The sequence below is a fragment of the Moschus berezovskii genome, chromosome 4 (assembly GCF_049115385.1).
Source record: "Moschus berezovskii isolate FMDL1 chromosome 4, NW_MosBer_1.0, whole genome shotgun sequence".
Taxonomy (NCBI): Eukaryota; Metazoa; Chordata; class Mammalia; order Artiodactyla; family Moschidae; genus Moschus; species Moschus berezovskii.
This window is the reverse complement of record NC_142463.1, coordinates 92,024,056-92,046,392: the sequence shown is the minus strand read 5'-3', so window position 1 is coordinate 92,046,392 and position 22,337 is coordinate 92,024,056. Positions and strand designations below refer to the sequence as shown.

General features: G+C 36.8%; 1 protein-coding gene across 10 annotated transcripts in view; it reads left to right on the top strand.

Moving 5' to 3' along the window:
• Positions 1 to 22,337, top strand: part of ST7L (suppression of tumorigenicity 7 like) — a 116,730-nt gene that overhangs the window by 45,550 nt on the left and 48,843 nt on the right. For all 10 annotated transcript variants that reach the window (XM_088835574.1, XM_088835579.1, XM_055401642.2 and 7 more), the window contains 2 exons: positions 1,986 to 2,058; positions 2,956 to 3,058. In XM_088835574.1, coding sequence (XP_088691700.1) covers positions 1,986 to 2,058; positions 2,956 to 3,058 — 176 coding nt within the window. The remainder of the gene's footprint in view (positions 1 to 1,985; positions 2,059 to 2,955; positions 3,059 to 22,337) is intronic.

The following is a 22,337-nucleotide window of genomic DNA, read 5'->3' as shown; positions in this document are numbered from 1 at the left end:
TTAGTTCCCTGACAAGGGGTTGAACCCATGTCCCCTTGAATTGCAAGGCAGATTCTTAACCACTGGACCACCAGGGAAGCCCCTAAGTATCTTCTTTATCAATACTTTTGATAGCAAAAGTCTGCAAGAAGAAATTTTCCTTCTGTCAAAGTGTATTCATTTGTTTTAGTGCCTGTGTGAGGCACTTGGAATACAGTGGTAAACAAGAAAACATGGACTTAACCCTTATAGGATTTGCAGTTTGGTAGAACATACAGACGAATAGTAGTTATATTGAAGCATAGTATGTTAGGTGAGGTAATTGAAAAAGTATGGAGTGCTATACACTTCATTTCTTTTGGAGTGATGGAGAAGGCTAACAGAAGTTGCTTAGCAGTATATATAAGAGTAAGTCAGAAACAACATTTTACAATGCTTTTTAGTTAAAAAGTTAATTTATTATCTCATCTGATGCTTACAACAATCTTGAGAAATGGTAGGACAAGTATTTTACTATTTCCAGTTAATAAATAAGGAAACTGGAGTTGAAGAAGGCTAAGTAATTGAGTAAGGTCTCCTAACAAGTAAGTGGCAAGCCTGAACTTAAATTTAGGTACTCTATTTCTTTACTAGTTTCCCCAAAGTAAGAAGTCAATATATGTTGGCTGTTTTTATTATTGTACTATAACAGTGCCAGTTTATCACAAATGGAGTTGAGATAATTTTTAAGAAGCATAGTCTTTCTCCTCATTCTGAGTGAGGCATCGGCTTTTAACCTGAAACTGAGAACATCCTAACTAGCATAATATTTCTTGTCATATCTTTCACTATATCAGAACACATATAAGTCACTTATTCATACTGTCCTGTTGTAAGCTCCTACCCATTAGCTTAGGAATCCCTGTGACTTGGAAAGTTTGAAATGTATTACACTTGGAAAGAGAAGTTTATTTCTTTTAAACATCTGGAATTCTTAGGAAGTGCTTTAGAGTCGCATAGGCTCATGGAGAAATTTGTGAGAAATTCTTTCCATATGTTACTTATCAGATGTATGGCCTGCTTATGATATGTACGATGAACAAACTTAAGGACTGAATATGAAAAATCAGAATGGACCTATTCATTAAAAATAAAACTAGCAACCTGGATATGCCTCTGTGTTTTCAGTTATTTTTATGAGTCCCCAGTTTTTACTCTTCTAGAGTCCTGAAAATGTTAAAAGCAAGTTTACTTCTTTAGTTCTCCATTTGCTAGTATAACTCTGGAATCTGGAAAGAGAGTCCTGTAGTCTTACTCTCCTGATAACATTGTTTGGGGCATTCTTTAAGATAATTTCATTATAGTTCTCAATTTCTTTTTATTTTATAAAAGACTATCACTAAAGAAAATGTAGAAAATGCAAAAACATAGGAAGAAGAAAATGAAAATCACCCATGGTTAGATTTAACTACTGTTAATTTTTCTTTAATCTTAGTTTTTCTCTGAATAGGTGGAGGTTTTATGTAGTTCTGTCTATACAGTGCCCTTTTCCCTGGATAGTATTATTGTAAGCAGCCTATTTGAAGAAGGAAATGGCAACCCACTACAGTATTCTTGCCTGGAGAATCCCAGGGACAGAGGAGCCTGGTGGGCTGCTGTCTATGGGGTCGTACAGAGTCGGACACGACTAATGTGACTTAGCAGCAGCAGCAGCAAGCAGCCTATTATAAATATTTGTTGAGTACTTTCTAACATTGTATGAGGACTTTCACAGACATCTCTGCTAGAAAATTATCATTTCTCTATTTTGAGAAAACTGAGGTTAAAGAAGTTGCGGCTAGTTCAAGGATATATAGATGGTAAATAGTAGGATCAAGATTTCAAACTCAGGTCTTCCAATTTCATGTCCATGTGCTTTTACTGCTTTATTATCAATATCTGTTGAATTGAACTATTAATTATTCTTACTAAAAATTGTCTTAAGATATTTTTGTGTTTCTTACCTAAATTAAAAATTCTTATTATAGATATAAGCCTTCCAAAGTCGGCAGCCATCTGTTATACAGCAGCACTATTGAAGACAAGGACTGTTTCAGATAAGTAAGTAGTTACGAAAACTAGACTGCTAAAATCAACATTATGTTTTTCATTCACTGACTTTAAAAATGCTTTTTTTCCCCCGACTTCCTGCTGAATAACCCTAACTTACAGGGCTTTGAAGATTCTTACTATCTGTAACAGTGGAAACGGCAAGGTTTTTAGAGCTAAGTAAACTTGGGAGCAAATTCAAAGTCTACAACATACCAGCTGTGGAACTTTGGTCAAGTTAATCACTTTGAGTTTCTTCCTCATCTATAAAATAAGAATAATACTATAGGGTGGTTGTGTGAAGATTATGTGTGTTAAATGCCCAAAGCATTGCTAGATGGAAAGTATATTCAGTACATAGTAGCTGTGATTGTAATGATAAGGTTGTATGGTAGGGAAATAGGTTTCATGTTATCTCTTCTAAGATTATAATTCTGAATTATTGTGATTTCCTTATATTTTTGGCTGCCATTAATGAATTTCTCTTTATCCCACAGGTAAGATACTCAGAAACCAACCAAATGGCAAATGTTTTCTTTCACTTTAGATTACTGTGGCTTAATGTGAATTACAATGAAATATTCACAGACTTTTTCCTCTCAGTGAATATTTGCTAAGAATGTAATACTTCTATTTTCATGATATTTTCTAGATGTCCCTGTGTAGCATTTCTTATTTCATTACTGTGCCCAAAGTGTGACTTTAATGGAGACTTCTGAAGGCTTTCTTCACGTTAACTTGAAGATTTCTATATCTTATGCTGCCTTCTTTTATATGTTGAACCAAAGTATAGTAGCTATTTGACTTTTGCCGTCACCAGAAACCTGATTCAGGGGCTAGATGACCTTAATTAATTAATTAAAATATGTATTTAAATATTTATTTCTTCATTTTGTTCTTTTCTTATAGATTCTCTCCAGAAACAGCCTCCAGAAGAGGGTTAAGCACAGCAGAAATTAATGCTGTGGAAGCAATTCATAGAGCTGTGGAATTTAATCCTCATGTTCCAAAAGTAAGAAATTTTATGATGAAAATACTACTTTTATTTAAGTTAATCAGATTCATAACAGTGTATAGACCAAATTTTGGGTCTCCATAATTTGAGGCAGAATTGTTTTAGTCCGCTCTATTTTGCTCTTTGCCTTAAAGGGGATGTTAAAAAGTATTTAGAAAGGTAGATAGGAGCAGTATTTCACTATAGGCTTTATAATCGCTGTCAAAATAAAATTCGAGGTATGTTCAGTTAGCTGTTCCTTTTACTATAGTTACAGAGAAGAAATAAAATGACTTGGCCCTATGAAAGATCATTCATATTTCAGATCATTAAATCAGATTTCCTGTTACTTTAAAAGCTTTTTACATCTAGGCAGATGCCTGGGTTTTAAATGAGGCCTAGGTAGACAAAGATTGAAGACAAATAGATTAAAATAATCAGTGTTAGAAAACAGATGTGGAAGTTTCCGGAAAACTGCTGAATTTGATGTTTATTTAGTCCCAGACAAAACTGTACTCATCTCATTTGTCTTTATTTTGTACACCTTGCAAACATACGGATTATTGGTTAATCTATGTGTGTTATCATCCAAGGTGAAATTTTGGGTTTTAAAAACAATGTTCCAAATTAGGAAGTATAGTATATTCAAGAATATGATTTTATTTAAAAAATGTAATTGTAGATTTTAGTATAATGTGTTAGTGGAATTTGGAAACTGCTGTTGCTGCTAAGTTACTTCAGTCGTGTCCGACTCCGTGTGACCCCATAGATGGAAGCCCACCAGGCTCCCCCGTCCCTGGGATTCTCCAGGCAAGAACACTGGAGTGGGTTGCCATTTCCTTCTCCAAAGTGTGAAAGTGAAAAGTGAAAGTGAAATCGCTCAGTCGTGTACGACCCCTAGTGACCCCACGGACTGCAGTCTACCAGGCTCCTCCATCCATGGGATTTTCTAGGCAAGAGTACTGGAGTGGCTTGCCATTGCCTCCTCCGAATTTGGAAGCTAGCAAATATTAAAGGATTAACCTCTAAAAGATAATCTCCAAGAAATATGAGTTGTAAGTCTGTTTAGAGTAAATAAAGACAGAGTCAAGAATATTACTGAAATCCAAGAATGAAAGTCAACAATATTTATGCCATTCTCTCATTAAGTGAAACTTGTTCCATAAATTTAAATAAAAATTTTAGTATAAATTGTAATAGATAAACAGCAGAGTATTAAAAAAACAGAATGTGCATCTTAATGATTTATTATAAAGCAAATAAGTGGGAACTACCACTGAGGTCAAGAAACAACATTGTCATTACCCAGAAACCCACCTGCCCTTTTCCAATTATAGCTTCTTCCCTCCTGCATAAAGGCAACAACTGTTCTTTTTTCTTTATTTTAACTTTTTATTGTGTATTGAGGTTCAGTTCAGTTCAGTTCAGTCGCTCAGTTGTGTCCAGCTCTTTGCGACCCTGTGGACTGCAGCACATCAGGCCTCCCTGTCCATCGCCAGCTCCCGGAATTTACTCAAACTCATGTCCGTTGAGTCAGTGATACCATCCAACCATCTCGTCCTCTGTCGTCCCCTTCTCCTCCTGCTTTCAATCTTTTCCGCATCAAGGTCTTTTCAAATGAGTCAGTTCTTCGCATCAGGTAGCCAAAGTATTGGAATTTCAGCTTCAGCATCAGTCCTTCCAGTGAATATTCAGGACTGATTTACTTTAGGATGGACTGGTTGGATCTCCTTGCAGTCCAGGGCGCTCTCAAGAGTCTTCTCCAACACCACAGTTCAAAAGTATCAATTATTCGGCGCTTAGCTTTCTTTATAGTCCAACTCTCACATCCATACATGACTACTGGAAAAACCATAGCTTTGACTAGATGGACCCTTGTTGGCAAAATAATGTCTCTGCTTTATAATATGCTGTCTAGGTTGGTCATAGCTTTTCTTCCAAGGAGCAAGTGTCTTTTAATTTCATGACTGCAGTCACCATCTGCAGTGATTTTTGGAGCCCCCCAAAATAAAGTCTGTCACTGTTTCCACTGTTTTCCCATCTATTTGCCATGAAGTGAGTGAGGTATAGCCAGTCAACAATGTTGTGACAGTTTTAGGTGAACAGTGAGGGGACTCAGCCATACATATACATGTATCCATTCTCCCCCATTCTCCCTCTCTGTGTTTATTTACTCTCATCTAGGCAGTGGAAACCCACTCCAGTACTCTTGCCTGGAAAATCCCATGGATGGAGGAGCCTGGTAGGCTGCAGTCCTACCAGCTTAGTGGGGTCGCTAAGAGTCGGACACAACTGAGCGACTTTACTTTGACTTTTCACTTTTATGCATTGGAGAAGGAAATGGCAACCCACTCCAGTGTTCTTACCTGGAGAATCCCAGGGACGGGGGAGCCCGGTGGGCTGCCGTCTCTGGGGTCACACAGAGTCAGACATGACTGAAGCGACTTAGCAGCAGCAGCAGGCTGCCACATAACATTGAGTAGAGTTCCATGTGCTATAACAGAGTGTACATGTCCTTCCCAAACTCCCTAACTATCCCTTCCTTCCATTCCTCCCACCACAACCACAAGTTCATTCTCTTAAGTCTGTGAATCTCTCTCTGTTTTGTAAGTAACTTTGTCTATATCATTCCTTTTTAGATTCCACACATAAGGGATGTCATACGATATTTCTCCTCTGTCTGACTTACTTCACTCAGTATGATGATTTCTAGATCCATCCATGTTGCTGCAAATGGCATGATTTTATTCTTTTTAATGGCTGGGGGTCGCAGAGAGTCGGACAAGACTGAGCAACTGAACTGAACTGAACTGAACTGAATATTATATATGTGTACCACATCTTTTTTATCCATTCCTCTGTCAATGGGCGTTTAGGTTGCTTTCATGTCTTGGCTATAGTAAACAGTGCTCTGGTGAATATTGGTGGTGAATATATGTGGTAAATATGTATCCTTTCAGATCATATTTTTCTTCATATACACCCAGGAGTGGATTGCAGGGTCACATGATAGCTCTATTTTTAGTTTTTTAAGGAACCTCCATACTGTTCTCCACAGTGCCCATACCAGTTTGTTGCTGTTCAGTCGCTCAGTCACGTCCGACTGTTTGTGACCTCATGGACTGCAGCATGCCAGGCCTCCTTGTCCTTCACCATCTCCTGGAACTTGCTCAAACTCATGTCCATTGAGTCGCTGATGCCATCCAACCATCTCATCCTCTATCGTCCCCTTCTCCTCCTGCCTTCAATCTTTCCCAGCACCAGAGTCTTTTCCAGTGAGTCAGCTCTTCACATCAGGTGGCCAGAGTATCGGAGTTTCAGCTTCAGTGTCAGTTCTTCCAGTGTACTCAGTATTCAGGATTGATTTCCTTTAGGTTTGACTGGTTTGATCTCCTTTCAGTCTAAGGGACTCTCAAGAGTCTTCTCCAACACCTCAGTTCAAAGGCATCAAAATGTACCAATTTACATTCCCACTAATAGTGTATGAGGGTGACCACCATCCTGATATTAATTATGTTCACTTCCTTCTTTTCTTATATTTTTGATCAATACTTTTCCTTTATTGCTGGTTTTATAAACCAAATTAAGGAGTGAAAGTGAAAGAAGAAAGTGAAGTCACTCAGTCACGTCCAACTCTTTGCAACCCCATAGACTATGTATGCAGGTCAGGAAACAACAGTTAGAACTGGACATGGAACAACAGACTGGTTCCAAATTGAAAAAGGAGTACGTCAAGGTTGTATATGGTCACCCTGCTTATTTAACTTATATGCAGAGTACATCATGAGGAACGCTGGGCTGGAAGAAGCACAAGCTGGAATCAAGATTGCCGGGAGAAATATCAATAACCTCAGATATGCAGATGACACCACCCTTATGGCAGAAAGTGAAGAGGAACTCAAAAGCCTCTTGATGAAAGTGAAAGAGGAGAGTGAAAAGGTTGGCTTGAAGCTCAACATTCAGAAAACAAAGATCATGGCATCTGGTCCCATCACTTCATGGGAAGTAGATGGGGAAACAGTGGAAAACGTGGCTGACTTTATTTTTCTGGGCTCCAAAATCACTGCAGATGCTGATTGCAGCCATGAAAGTAAAAGAGGCTTACTCCTTGGCAGGAAAGTTATGACCAACCTAGACGGCATATTAAAAAGCAGAGACATTACTTTGTCAGCAAAGGTCCATCTAGTCAAGGCTATGGTTTTTCCAGTGGTCACGTATGGATGTTAGAGTTGGACTATAAAGAAAGCTGAGTGCTGAAGAATTGATGCTTTTGAACTGTGGTGCTGGAGAAGACTCTTGAGAGTCCCTTGGTCTGCAAGGAGATCCAACCAGTCCATTCTAAAGGAGATCAATCCTGGGTGTTCATTGGAAGAACTGATGCTAAAGCTGAAACTCCAATACTTTGGCCACCTCATGTGACGAGTTGACTCACTGGAAAAGACTGATGCTGGGAGGGATTGGGGGCGGGAGGAGAAGGGGACGACAGAGAATGAGATGTCTGGATGGCATCACTGACTTGATGGACATGAGTTTGGGTGAACTCCGGGAGCTGGTGATGGACAGGAGGCCTGGAGTGCTGTGATTCATGGGGTCGCAAAGAGTCGGACACGACTGAGCTACTGAACTGAACTGAGACTGTAGCCTACCATAGATTGTAGCCTACAGGCTTCTCCGTCCATGGGATTTTCTAGGCAAGAATACTGGAGTGGGTGGCCATTTGCTTCTCCAGGGGATCTTCCCGACCCAGGGATTGAACCCAAGTCTCCTGCATTGCAGGCAGACACTTTACCCTCTGAGCCACCAGGGAAGCCCAAGTTAAGGAGTGGTCCCTGTTATCATTCTCAGGAATAATTTGTGTAAAAATTAGAATTATTTCTGCCTTCAGTGATTGGTAGAATTTGCTGATAAACCCATCTGATTCTGTATTTTTCTTTGTTAGAAGGATTTCCTTTACAAATTTCATATTAATTACAAATTCAGTTACTTAGCCATTCCATAGCTATTCACATTTTTAATTTTTTCTTATGTTAGTTTTTGGTAAGATATATTTTTCTAGGAATTTATTTCATGCAAAATTTTCAAATTTACTGGCATAGAGATTTCATAAAATTCTTTTATTACCTTGTTAATATGTGCATGATCAGTTCTAACATCCACTTTTTAATTCATAGCACTGGTTACTCCTCCCCCTCCCACCCCGCCCCCGCATTGGATCCCTCAGGGATTTGTCAATTTTATTAGTCTTTGCAAAGAACCAAGCTCTGGCTCTGTTGATCTTCTCTACTATTTGTTTCCTGGTCCATCCATTTCTGCTCTTTATGGCCTTCTTTCAACTTTGTTCGGCCCCATCTTATTTTATTTCGTGTATCTTATTAAAGATTCTTAATTTGTTAATTTTTAGTCTTTCTTCTTCTAATATATCCATTTAAATCTATTAACCTCTAATATTAATATAATTTTAACTGCATAGTATAGCATTACTTTTTATATAATATAGTTCAAAATATTTTCTAATTTCCTCTATGACTTCCTCTTTGATTAGAGGTATATTTATTCCATTTAGAGATGTATTTAACTTCCAACATATGAAGATTATCTTCTTATGAGTGATTTCTGGCATAATTGCGTTTTGGCCAGAAAACATACTCTGTGTATTTTCACCCCTTTAAAACATTTTTTGATTCTTGAATTTCTGTTTATTTTTCACATTTCTTACATTATTGGTAGTTTGGAATTCTCTGCCAAAATTTTTAATGTAATCTACTATCTCTTTGAAAATAATTTAAAGTAGTTATCTTAAATTCTTTCTCTGATAATCCTGATACGTAGAACTTCTCTGTATCTGTTTTTATTATCTGCCTTTTTCTGCTGCATCATATTCATATTGTCTTTTCTCTTATGCCTCATTTTCTTTGACTAATTGCCAGATATTTTATTTGAAAAAATTGTAGAAATAGCTTAAAACCTATTATATTTTTTCAGAGAGAATTTTCTTTGCCCTTAGATGCTTGGAAGAATAACTAGTAGGTCATGATCACCTTAATTCATTTTCAGAGATTGATGTTATATGGTCTACCTGGATGACTAAACTGACTTCGGTCGTGAAATTTTTAGTTTATTTCTGGTTCATTCTTACCCCTAAGATGTAGCCTTCAGAGCCCCAGTCTAATCCTGAGGGTTTTGGCAGGGCCCTCACTCTTGACAGGCCTTGAAGTGCGAATTTTGTTCCTTTAGTCTTAGAAACTGATAAAAAAAAAGCTGAATAGCCTCCTAAGCATCTTTTCCAGAGTTGTCAAATGTCCCTGTAGTGAAAAAGGCCGCAAGTGTGGCTTACTTCTTGATTTCTGCCTTTGCTTGACTGTGGTCTCATATTTCTTTCAGTTCAGTTCAGTCGCTCAGTCGTGTCCGACTCTCCGCGACCCCATGAATCACAGCACGCCAGGCCTCCCTGTCCATCACCAACTCCCGGAGTACACTCAAACTCATGTCCACAGAGTCGGTGATGCCATCCAGCCATCTCATTCTCTGTCGTCCCCTTCTCCTCCCGCCCCCAACCTTTCCCAGCATCAGAGTCTTTTCCAGTGGGTCAACTCGTCGCATGAGGTGGCCAAAGTATTGCAGTTTCAGCTTTAGCATCAGTCCCTCCAATGAACATCCAGGATTGATCTTCTTTAGAATGGACTGGTTGGATCTCCTTGCAGTATAAGGGACTCTCAAGAGTCTTCTCCAACACCACAGTTATTTCTTTACCCTTTGTTACTTCTCTAATGTATTTAATTCAATTTTTTAAAATCAACAGCTTTTCTAGTTATCTGGGAGATTTGATCTGAGTTACCCAGTCTCCCATTACTAGAAACAGAGGTCTAAAAGTACTTTTCTGTGAAATGCTCTGCTCTCTCATGCTGCAGATTGGTTAAGAATGGTTTATAATTTCTATACATCTGTGCCAACAGTTATTGTCTGTCTTTTGACTATAGTTGTCCTAGTAGGTATGAAATGGCATCTCATTGTGATTTTGATTTGCATTTCCTTAATACCTGATGATGTTGAACATCTTTTAATGTGCTTATTGGCTGTTTGTTTTTGAAAATTTTTAAAAATAATCTTTCTTGGAATATAACTTATTTTACAATGTTTCGTTACTTTCAGTTGTACAGCAAAGTGAATCAGGTATACATATATTCACTCTTTTAGATTCTTTTCCCATACAACTCATTACAGAACTTTGAGTAGAGTATCCCATGCTATACAGTAGGTCCTTATTAGTTACTTATTTTATATATAGTAGTGTATATGTCTCATCCCAATCTCCGAATTAATCCCTCCTCCCTGTTTCCCCCAGTAACAATCAGTTTGTTTTCCACATCTGTGACTCTATTTCTGTTTTACAAATAAGTTCATCTGTATCATTTCTTTTTTGATTTTACATATAAGTAATATCATATGACATTTGTCCTTCTCGGTCTGACTTACTTCACTTAGTATGACAATCTCTAGTTTAATTCATGTTGCTGCAAATGGCATTATTTCATTCTTTTTAATGGCTGAATAGTATTCCATTGTGTATGTGTACCACATATTCTTTATCTATTCATATGTCAATGAACCTGTAGATTGCTTTCATGTCTTAGCTATTGTAACTAGTACTGCAGTGAACATTGGGATGCATGTATCTTTTCTAATTGTGGTTTTCTCCAGATATATACCCAAGAATGGGATTGTATATCTTCTTTGGGTAAATATTCAAGTCCTTTGCGCATTTTTAAACTAATTTATAAAAAGTGTTCTTTAACATTTTTCTGCCATTGACATTCTTGATTAATATGATCCAAAACCGTTGTGAATCTCTATAGTTGAGAAATACCAGTATAACATAATTCTACCCATGAAATGAAATCATGAGATTGGTCATGAACCTTGCTGAGATGTGGATACCAAAGAGTCAGCTAGGGTTATTCCTTTGGTAAGTTACGTGTAAACAAGCCTCAGAGCACATCATTCAAATTGTGCCTTAACAGAATTATGGCTTTATACATCATGGCTGTTTAGAGATACCACAGATGATTGAAACCATAAATATTAAATCCCCAAATATCAGTGATTTACTGTAGATGTGATTGTTCTTAGTATGACACTTTACACATCGGTTAGAATAGTATTGTCTAATTTAGGATGTAGCAATAGTTTGGTGCAATATTTCATTGAGAGTTTTTATTAGCATACTAACACCAAATTCCTCTAAATTTTATTAATTTTAGCTTTAAATTTGAAATAGTTGCCTTAAAAAGCCCAGAAATATATCCATATATATTTTGTCATTTCATTTTTGAGAAAAGCACCAGAGCAATTCAGTGGGGGAAAGGAAATGCTTTTCAGTAAATGGTGATGGAACATGTGGATGTCTGAATAGGGAAAAAAATCATGAAATATTCTCATAGCATGCATAACCATTAATTTGAAATAGGTCATTTACCTAAGTGTAAAGCTGAAACTATACATTTAGAAGCAAACATCTAAGAATATCTTCGAAATTTTCAGGTAGACAAAAATTTCTTAGGACAGTATAGGCACTGAAATGTAAGAGAAAAAAATTGTATATTGGCCTTTTCAAAACTTTAAAATTCTTCTCACTGATGACAGTGTTAAAAATGAAAAGGCAGGGAATTCCCCAGTGGTCAAGTGGTTAGAACTCTGTGCTTTCACTGCTGATGGTGCAAGTTCTATCCCTGGTCAGAGAACTAAGATCCCATAAGTTGTGCAGTGTGGCCAAAATAAATAAATCTTCACCATCATTCTTAAAATTTATTTATTTATTTTTGGTTGCACTGGGTCTTTGTTCCTGCGTGCTTGTTTTCTTTAGTTGTGGTGAGTGGGCTTCTCATTGTGGTGGCTTCTCTTGTTGCAGAGCACAGGCTCTAGGCACACAGGCTTCAGTAGTTGCAACAGACAGGCTCAGTAGTTGTGGCTTGGGGTTTCAGTAGTTGTGGCAAATGGGCTTAGTTGCTCTGTGGCATGTGGAATCTCCCCGGGCCAGGGATTGAACACATGTCCCCTGCATTGGCAGGTGGATTCTTACCACTGTACCACCAGGGAAGTGCCTCACCATCATTTCTTTTTAAATGAAAATGCAAAGTGCAAACAGGAAAAAAGTATCTCCAATGTGCTTGTTTGCCAAAGGACTCATATTCAGAATATATAAATATAAAATGACAACTTTAATCAAAAGCCTTGAACAGATACTTCAGAAAAGAAGATATTGGAATGTCCAATAAACACGTAAAGAGGTGCTCACCATCTTTGGTTATCAGGGAAATGCATTATAAAATTACAATAAGGTATTATGCCTATCAGAATGGCTATAATTAAAAATACTATAAAATACTGGCAAGAGTGTGGAATATTTAGAACTCTAATACATTTCTGCCTTAATGTATAAAATGATACAACCACTTTGGCAATTTCTTATAAAATTAAACATATATCTCATCCTGTCACCCAGAAGTTCTGCACCAAGGTATGTATCCAAGAGAATGAAAATTTATTTAGCAATAAAAGGAAAAGAACAACTGATAGAGCAAAACATGGATGAATCTTAAAAATACAGTATTGTGCAAAGGAGTATATATTGAATGATTCCATTTATGTGCTGTTCAAGAAAAGGTAAAAGTGATCTATTGTGGTAGAAATTAGCATAGTAGTTTGCTTCAGGTGGTCAGGGTAGAGGTATTAACTGGAAAGGAAACTTTCTGGGGTGATGGTGTTGCTTGTTTGTGTTTTTAAAAAGTCACTGAACTGCATACTTAAAGCCTGTGCATTTTACTGTTTTTGTTTTTTATTTATTTTTTTAATTTTTATTGGAGGCTAATTATTTTACAATATTATATTTGTTGGTTTTGACATACATTGACATGAATCCGCCCCGGGTGTACATGAGTTCCCCCTCCTGAACCCCCCTCCCACCTCCCTCCTCCCCTTATCCTCCCTCTGGGTTATCCCCACATACCAGCCCCGAGCATCCTGTATCATGCATCGACCCTGAACTGGCGATTCGTTTCACATATGATAATATACATGTTTCAATGCCATTCTCCCAAACCATCCCACCCTCACCCTCTCCCACAGAGTCCCAAAGACTGTTCTTACATCTGTGTCTCTTTTGCTGTCTCATATACAGGGTTATCATTTCCATCTTTCTAAATTCCATATATATGCGTTAGTATACTGTATTGGTGTTTTTCTTTCTGGCTTACTTCACTCTGTATAATAGGCTCTAGTTTCATCCACCTCATTAGAACTAATTCAAATGCATTCTTTTTAATGGCTGAGTAATACTCCATTGTGTATATGTACCAAAGCTTTATTATCCATTCGTCTCCAGATGGACATCTAGGTTGCTTCCATGTCCTGGCTATTATAAACAGTGCTGCGATGAACACTGGAGTACATGAGTCTCTTTCCATTCTGGTTTCCTCTGTGTGTATGCCCAGGAGTGCGATTGCTGGATCATATGGCAGTTCTATGTCCAGTTTTTTGAGGAATCTCCACACTGTTCTCCATAGTGGCTGTACTAGTTTGCATTCCCACCAACAGTGTGAGAAGGTTCCCTTCTCTCCACACCCTCTCCAGCATTTATTGCATGTAGACTTTTGTTTTGTTTTTTTTTTTCCTTATTTATTTATTTATTTGCATTACAATAGTTTAATATGAACAATCAGAACTAATTAACAGTATAACAATATTTTACAACTGAAATAATTAAAATAAACTATAAAATTACTACATAAAACAGGTCTGATCTAGCTTATTTACTTTCTATAATCTCTTCAGTGCTGCAAAACCCATTTATTTCTTTTTCTTTTTTCATGTTTTAATAAACACTTCGTCTTTTTGTATTGTTTTCTTTTTCATCACAATAATAGAAATATAACACCATATATCACTGTAAAACACATTTCCACATAAATGCTGATAAGCACAAAATATTTTTCATCATTTACATTTTAACTGTAATAATATATGGCAGGATTAAAGCTGCATCCATCATGTGTCTAACTAACCTTGCTGTAATGAATTTTTTTTTTAACTTTTAACAATATATAAAAGACTGTGCTGTTTATTTTTTATTTTTTTTTTAAATCAAATAATCCAATTTTATTTTTTTTTTCAAGTTGAACAGACTAAATTTCTTTAAACAAACTTACTTATACTCCAGAGTCCTTTAAAAACTTAATAGCATTTATACATTGAAGGTATTTGATTTTCTTGTAACTAGCACTTCAAATGCAACAAGCATTTGAAGCAACAAGCATTTGACCCAACAAGTAGAACTTCCTACAGTTCATAACTTTAATAAATAAAATAAATTAAATGTACAGTGAATAAGTTCTCTGAAATATTTCAATATTTCTGCAGGACATCGTAAAATACATTTCAATTAAAATTCACAAATCTAAAAACCTGTTAGGCATTTTTAGGCATTTTAAGTTGGAAATGAAGACCAATGTTACATTGTAATATGCCAATTACAAATAGTACTTCAAATAGCAAATACTACAGTTTGTCCCAAACTTTATTTATTTATTTATTTTTTTGTCCCAAACTTTAAAAACTATTCATGAACTCAACACTGAACTATTGATGGCTATGAGAATTGTTTCCTAGCCTTTTTGAAAATTTCAACCCATTTACGTTTAAGGTAATTATTGATAAGTACGATCCCGTAGCCATTTTCTTTATTGCTTTGGGTTCAAGTTTATACACTTTTTCTGTGTTTCCTATCTATAGAAGATCCTTCAGCATTTGTTGGAGAGCTGGTTTGGTGATGCTGAATTTCCTCAGCTTTTGCTTGTCTGTAAAGCTTTTGATTTCTCCTTCATATTTGAATGAGATCCTTGCTGGGTATAATAATCTGGGCTGTAGGGTATTTTCTTTCATCACGTTAAGTATGTCTTGCCACTCCCTTCTGGCCTGAAGAGTTTCTGTTGAAAGATCAGCTGTTATCCTTATGGGAATCCCCTTATGTGTTATTTGCTGCTTTTCCCTTGCTGCTTTTAATATTTGTTCTTTGTGTTTGATCTTTGTTAATTTGATTAATATGTGTCTTGGAGTATTTCGCCTTGGGTTTATCCTGTTGGGGACTCTCTGAGTTTCTTGGACTTGGGTGATTATTTCTTTCCCCATTTTAGGGAAGTTTTCAACTATTATCTCCTCAAGTATTCTCTCATGGTCTTTCTTTTTGTCTTCTTCTTCTGGGACTCCTATGATTCGAATGTTGGAGCGTTTAACATTGTCCCAGAGGTCTCTAATATTGTCCTCATTTCTTTTAATTCGTTTTTCTTTTTTCCTCTCTGTTTCATTTATTTCTACAATTCTATCTTCTAGTTCGCTTATCCTGTCTTCTGCCTCTGTTATTCTACTGTTTGTTCCCTCCAGAGTGTTTCTGATGTCATCTATTGCATTATTCATTGTATATTGACTCTTTTTTATTTCTTCTAAGTCCTTATTAAATCTTTCTTCCATCTTCTCAATCCTTTTCTCCAGGTTATTTATCTGTAACTCCATTTTGCTTTCAAGATTTTGAATCATTTTCACCATCAAAATTTGAAATTCTTTATCAGGTAAATTCCCTATATCTTCTTCTTTTGTTTGTGTTGGTGGGCAATCATCTTGTTCCTTTACTTGCTGGATATTTCTCTGCCTCTTCATCTTGCTTATATTGCTTTGCTTGGGGTGGCCTTTCCCTCTTCTTGCAGTTTGTGGAGTTCTCTTTATTATGTAGTTTCTTCGCTGTGTGTGGGGTTGGACGGGTGACTTGTCCGGGTTACCTGGTTAGGGAAGCATGTGTCGGTGTTCTGGTGGGTGCAGCTGGATTTCTTCTCTCTCCTTTAGAAGACAATGGGCTGCTTTTCTGGGAGCCTGATGTCCTCTGCCAGTATTCAGAAGTTGTTCTGTGGACTTTACTCCACGTTCAAATGTTCTTTTGATGAATTTGTGGGGGAGAAAGTGGTCTTGCCATCTTATCCCTCCGCCATCTTGTTCCTTCTCCCCAGAACACTGGATTCTTATATTCCACTTGGTCGTGGAGTATCTCTTCCCAGCTGCTCCAGCAAGGTGCAGCCGCTGTACCTTACCTTGGACGAGGGGTATCTCCTCAAGGCCGCCCCTCCTGCTTTGAATGTGGATCAGCTCCTCTCGGCCCTCCAGTGCCCAAGCAGCCACCGCCTCCTGGACACGGTACAGCTCCTCTCGGCCACCGCCCCAACCCTGGGCGCGGGGTAGCTCATCTCAGCCACGATTCTGCACGTGGTCGGTTGCGCCGGAGCCGGGCGTCTCCCGCGTCTGCGCCTGCGCCGCCGGAGCCGGGTGTCTCCCGCGTCTGCGCCTGCGCCGCCGGAGCCGGGCGTCTCTCGCATGTAGACTTTTGGATAGCAGCCATTCTGACTGGTGTGAAACGGTCTCATTGTGGTTTTGATTTGCATTTCTCTGATTATGAGGGATGTTGAGCATTTTTTCATGTGTTTCTTAGCCATCTGTAAGTCTTCTTTGGAGCAATGTCTGTTTAGTTCTTTGGTCCATTTTCTGATTGGGTCATTTATTTTTCTGGAATTGAGCTGCAGGAGCTGCTTGTATATTTTGGAGATTAATCCTTTATCAGTTGCTTCATTTGCTATTATTTTCTCCCATTCTGAAGGCTGTCTTTTCACCTTGCTTATAGTTTCCTTCATTGTGCAGAAGCTTTTGATTTTAATTAGGTCCCATTTGTTTATTTTTGCTTTTATTTCCAATATTCTGGGAGGTGGGTCTTGGAGGATCCTGCTGTGATTTATGTCAGAGAGTGTTTTGCCTACGTTCTCCTCTAGGAGTTTTATAGTTTCTGGTCTTACATTTAGCTCTCTAATCCATTTTGAGTTTATTTTGGTGTATGGTGTTAGGAAGTGTTCTAGTTTCATTCTTTTACAAGTGGCTGACCAGTTTTCCCAGCACCACTTGTTAAAGAGACAGTCTTATTCTCCATTGTATATTCTTGCCTCCTTTGTCAGAGATAAGGTGTCCATAGGTGCGTGGATTTATCTCTGGGCTTTCAATTTTGTTCCATTGATCTATATTTCTGTCTTTATGCCAGTACCATACTGTCTTGATGACTGTGGCTTTGTAGTAGAGCCTGAAGTCCGGCAGGTTAATTCCCCCAGTTCCATTTTTCTTTTTCAAGATTGCTTTGGCTATTCGAGGTTTTTTGTATTTCCATACAAATTGTGAGATTATTTGTTCTAGTTCTGTGAAAAATATCGTTGGTAGCTTGATAGGGATTGCTTTGAATGTATAGATTACTTTGGGTAGTATACTCATTTTTACAATATTTATTCTTCCAATCCACGAACACGGTATAGTTCTCCATCTGTTAGTATCCTGTTTGATTACTTTCACTAGTGTTTTATAGTTTTAAATTATACCTCAATAAAGAAAAAAAAGATATGATTCAACATGGAAAGCACTGTCAAAGTATCATGCCTCCTAATAAAATGAGATTATATTTGTGAAGTTCTTAAAATTTGATCCCTGGTTTGGGAAGATCCTCTGGAGAAGGGAAGGGCAACCCACTCCAGTTTTCTTTCCTGGAGACTCCCATGGACAGAGGAGCCTGGTGAGCTATACAGTCTGTGTGGTCGCCAAGAGTCAGAGTCGCAAAGAGTTGGACACGACTGAGCGACTGACACTACTACTACTACTAACAATGTCAGAGTATCAGGCAACAGTATAGATTATTACAGCTATCATTGCTTTATTATGCTCTGTTACCATTTTCTCTTCCTGTTTAAGCTGTTCCAGTTTGTCCTCTTTCTTTGTGAATATTATTTTAGTACTTTAGAATGTATGAGATTTGGGGATTCCTTTGTTGAAAAGGGGTGAAGGTGAAGATAGTTAGGTGAGACAGGAATTAACCAATTTGAATTACTTGATACCCTGAGGACAATTTATTTTGTCTTACAGAAGAAGCTCTTGAGAGAAGAGTGATATAGAACATTTAAAAACAAAACAATGACAAAAACCTGTTTAGTAAATCTCTACAACTTGAGTACATATTTAGGAATATGTAATCTGTAGCTTTTAAAAGTTATTATTTCTTGTTTTATATTAAAACTGGTTTTGGCATTGTGCTGCTAAGAAAGTAGACCATGCCAGGTGGCTTTTATAAGTATAAGGGGAATTTTTAAAATAAATTAATACATAAAAGGTAAAATCCATTCTGGATGGTCAGAAATTGAAGCCTATAGGATGAGACCCGTCCATCAGAGAAGCTACTGGGTCTTTAGCAGCAGGTTTACATTTCTTTGGCCATACTACCTATATTATAGCAGCATGTGTAAGAGAGGATGGGAAGGGGCACTTGACTGAGGTTCTGAGTGGCATAGCAGGAGTACAGAGAGAAGAGGGAAGTGGTATTAAAGTCTGTGACCCATTCCTAGAGCACAGTGAACCTTTTGCTTCCCATTACATTTTACTGTGGACAAGTTGGAAGGGTTGAGATATCAAATGCTTATTTCTTGAGGTGTTGCTCCATAGGATGATGTGCTGTTTAGCCCCCATTCCCTCTCTTTTTAATGTAAGATGACTTTCACTTTGCTCCTGAGGCTATTAGGTAGTATCATGTTTTTTCAGTTTATTCAGATAGCAGTTGTTTTTTCTTTCTATCTGGGGATTTTCTTTAGTCTCTCCTATAATTCATCTCCATGTGGAATCTTTGCATTCAGCCTGCCTGTCCAATCTCATAGAATGTGCACTGAGAAAACTAATTGCAGAGATAAATTGGTTCTTGATGTGCATGACTGATCAAGAGCAAAGTACCTTAATTTCAGATGCCTTCAGAGAGATTTTTCTTTAACCTCTTCTTTTAAGAGGAAGATTATAAAGCATTATCATTACTTCAGGTCAGAATTATATTGCTTTTGGTCAAAAGCTGTTGTAAGATTTGCAAAGTAATAGAAACAAAGTAATCTAGAGATAAATTATAAAGATCAAAGCAATTCAAAATTAAAGTGAATTTGAGTGTAAGCATAGGTATAGAGTTATGAAGGAAACCATCAGACCATACATCATTATGTCTTTTTAACTATAGCTCCCAAAGTAGCTTTAATTTTTATTGTTTTTAGTGAAAAGCAAGAGACTTGAGTGATTATTTGAGTATATTGTCCATAGTTGAGTACTAGTTAAAATTGGCCCCAGCAATTTCTGATTTATTCCCGATAGAATGAGAAAGTGATTTGGAGCTAATCTGGAAGGACCTGTAGCACATACTAGGTGTTAGTTTTGGTTTATGTCTTTGACTGTGTTTTATTTGCTGGTAATTTCCAAATATATTTCTTTGAACTCTGGCTTTCTTCCTTGTCTAAGAGATTTGCATTTCTATCTAGTTGTGGAAATTTTTACCTGGATATCTAATAGGTACCTCAGACATTTCAGTATGTCTCAAAGTAGATTTAAAAAATTTTTTTTTTAGTTTTTTCCTCCAACTTGCCTCTCCTTTCTATTTCTATATTTTGATTTATATAAGGCTTTATTATTCTCTTCTCTAATTAACCTTTACTCTGTCCTTTCCAAATTACCAACTCATATCCTTTGAAATGTCTTTCACATCTAACTATATACTCCATCCCTACTGTCACTGCTTATTGTGCACCTTTGCTGCTTGTTCTTTTAAAAAATTATTGTTATCAAAGTAATGAATTTTTTTTTTTAATTCATACTCTTTAGAAGTTATAAAGTAAAATAATCCCCTGTTTTTCCTCTCTCAGTTCTACTTCTCTCGTGTAACCACTGTTTCTGTCTGGTGTATTTGTTGCCAGATATTCTCTGCTTTTTTTAAATTAACTTTTATAGGAGTATAGTTGCTTTACAATGTTGTGTTAGCTTTTCAGTTCAGTTCAGTCGCTCAGTCGTGTCCGACTCTCCGCGACCCCATGAATCACAGCACTCCAGGCCTCCCTGTCCATCACCAACTCCCGGAGTTCACGCAAACTCATGTCCACAGAGTCGGTGATGCCATCCAGCCATCTCATTCTCTGTTGTCCCCTTCTCCTCCCGCCCCCAACCTTTCCCAGCATCAGAGTCTTTTCCAGTGAGTCAACTCGTCGCATGAGGTGGCCGAAGTATTGCAGTTTCAGCTTTAGCATCAGTCCTTCCAGTGAACACCCAGGATTGATCTCCTTTAGAATGGACTGGTTGGATCTCCTTGCAGTACAAGGGACTTTTACTGAACAGCAAAATGAATCATCTATCTGCATATCCCCTCCATTTGCTTGGTCTATTAAAACAGATTTCTCAGTGGTCTCCATGCCATCCATCCCTCTCTACTATGGCTATTGCCAGAGTTATTAATCTAAATAGCAAACCTTACTCTGCTAAAGAGCTCTGCTTGTTCCATATTCCCTATAGGATAAAGACCAACCCCTTAGTACTGGGTGTGTAGAAGCCCTTCATAGTCTGGGCCCAGTACCTGTCTCCAATCTCGCTCCTTGCCACTTCTGCTTTGTTGCTTACCTCTAGCACTACTATTCCCTGAATTAGTTAGGTCTCGTTATAACTCCCTACCATTATATATGTGCTCAATCTCTTCTCTACTTGGCAGGTGTCTACTCATTCTTCGAGATCCTGCTTATCTGATGCCTCCTTTATAGAGATGTCTTTTCCACTTTTTCCAAGCAGAGATAATGTTCTTTCTTCTGTTTGTTTAGTGCCTTAAACACATGTATATGATTAAATATATATTTATATATGGTCTGTTTATATGTTTCTCCCTTAGTTATTTGTGAGCTTTTTAAAAAAGCTGGACTTTTGTCTTAGCATCATTTTGTGTCTGATATTCTACTTAGCACATAATGGGCATTCAGTAAATGTTTGGTGAATAGATATGTTTGTAATTTAGATTTGTAGTACTATAAAGACCTACATCTTAGGTAAAGAATATAAAATTTTAGATCCCATCATATTTTAAAGCTATTTAATATTTTGTGAATTTTGCTACATTATGTCACTTTTGGCCTTTTAATGACAGAAGTATAATTTCAGCATGACCTTATTTCTTAACTTATAAAAGAACTCAACTTTTAATGGAATACTGTACTATATTGTAAAATAATGTGTTAGATCTATATAGAGACAGAAAAAGATACACAAGACATATTGTGAAGTAAAAAGTAGTTGTATAACAATTTGATGCTATATTTAAGAAAAGTAGTTTTTTATGTTATACTTAAAATAAATCCAGACAAATGTAAATCAGATTATTATCTTTATTTTCTTTTATCGCCAGTCTTGTAATATATTCTTTTCTATGTGACTCTGGAGTGTTTGCATTTATGTACTTTTAAGTATGTCCTTTCATAAGCAAAAAAGAAAAGACCAAACCAAATTACCCCTCAGTTTTTAACATTTCATATTCTTCATTCTTCAAACAGAAATAAAGTCTTGAATTTATTTTCATTTTGTCCTAAGTTTGCCCAGAAAGTTAGAAAATATCTTTAAGTAAAAACTGAAGTACAGGTATGAGTTTGAAGACATTTTTGAGATATATATATATATATATATCTCAGATCCAGTCAGTTAATAATTGTTTTAGGGCCTGCTTTGGGTGGATAGTGTAGTATGCTAGATGCTGAAGTAGAATATAAAGGATATGATTCTACTGTGTAATAACTTACAGCTTTTTCTGGGTAGCAAAATTTCCTGAATAGTACTTTGTGGATGACATAAGTAATAATCCTATAATTGGCTATTTTAAGTATATTTTCTTTAAGCTGAAAATTTTTCTTTATATTTTGAGGGTGAAATTTTATTTCAGTGTCCTATTGTAAACTAAAACATAAGAATTGCTTTAGTTTAAAGTAAAATTGTAAAGGACATTTGCTGGTAGGTAAGACATGATAGTAAAAATAAGGTAGCATAAGGAAACAATTTTTTCATGATTAAATAATAAAGATTTTTAATAGAAAATCCTAAAGTATCATTTTCTAATAAAGGTATCATATCTATTTGATGACTATCTGAATTTTCACTTAGAATATTGCTCAGTGAGAAGTATAGATATATATGAATAATTGCTAAAAGTATTTTTATATATATTAAATTGATACTTTTTATAAGTTTTACTGAATAATTGTTAATATAATTGCTGAGTGGCTTAGCAAAGATAGGCATTAGTCTAAAGCTTCAGAATTCTAAAACTGAAAATAATTGGAAATGTTTTTATCTGTAAAATAAAGCAAAATTCTGATAGAAAGGACTTAAGTATTGAACCTCTCTG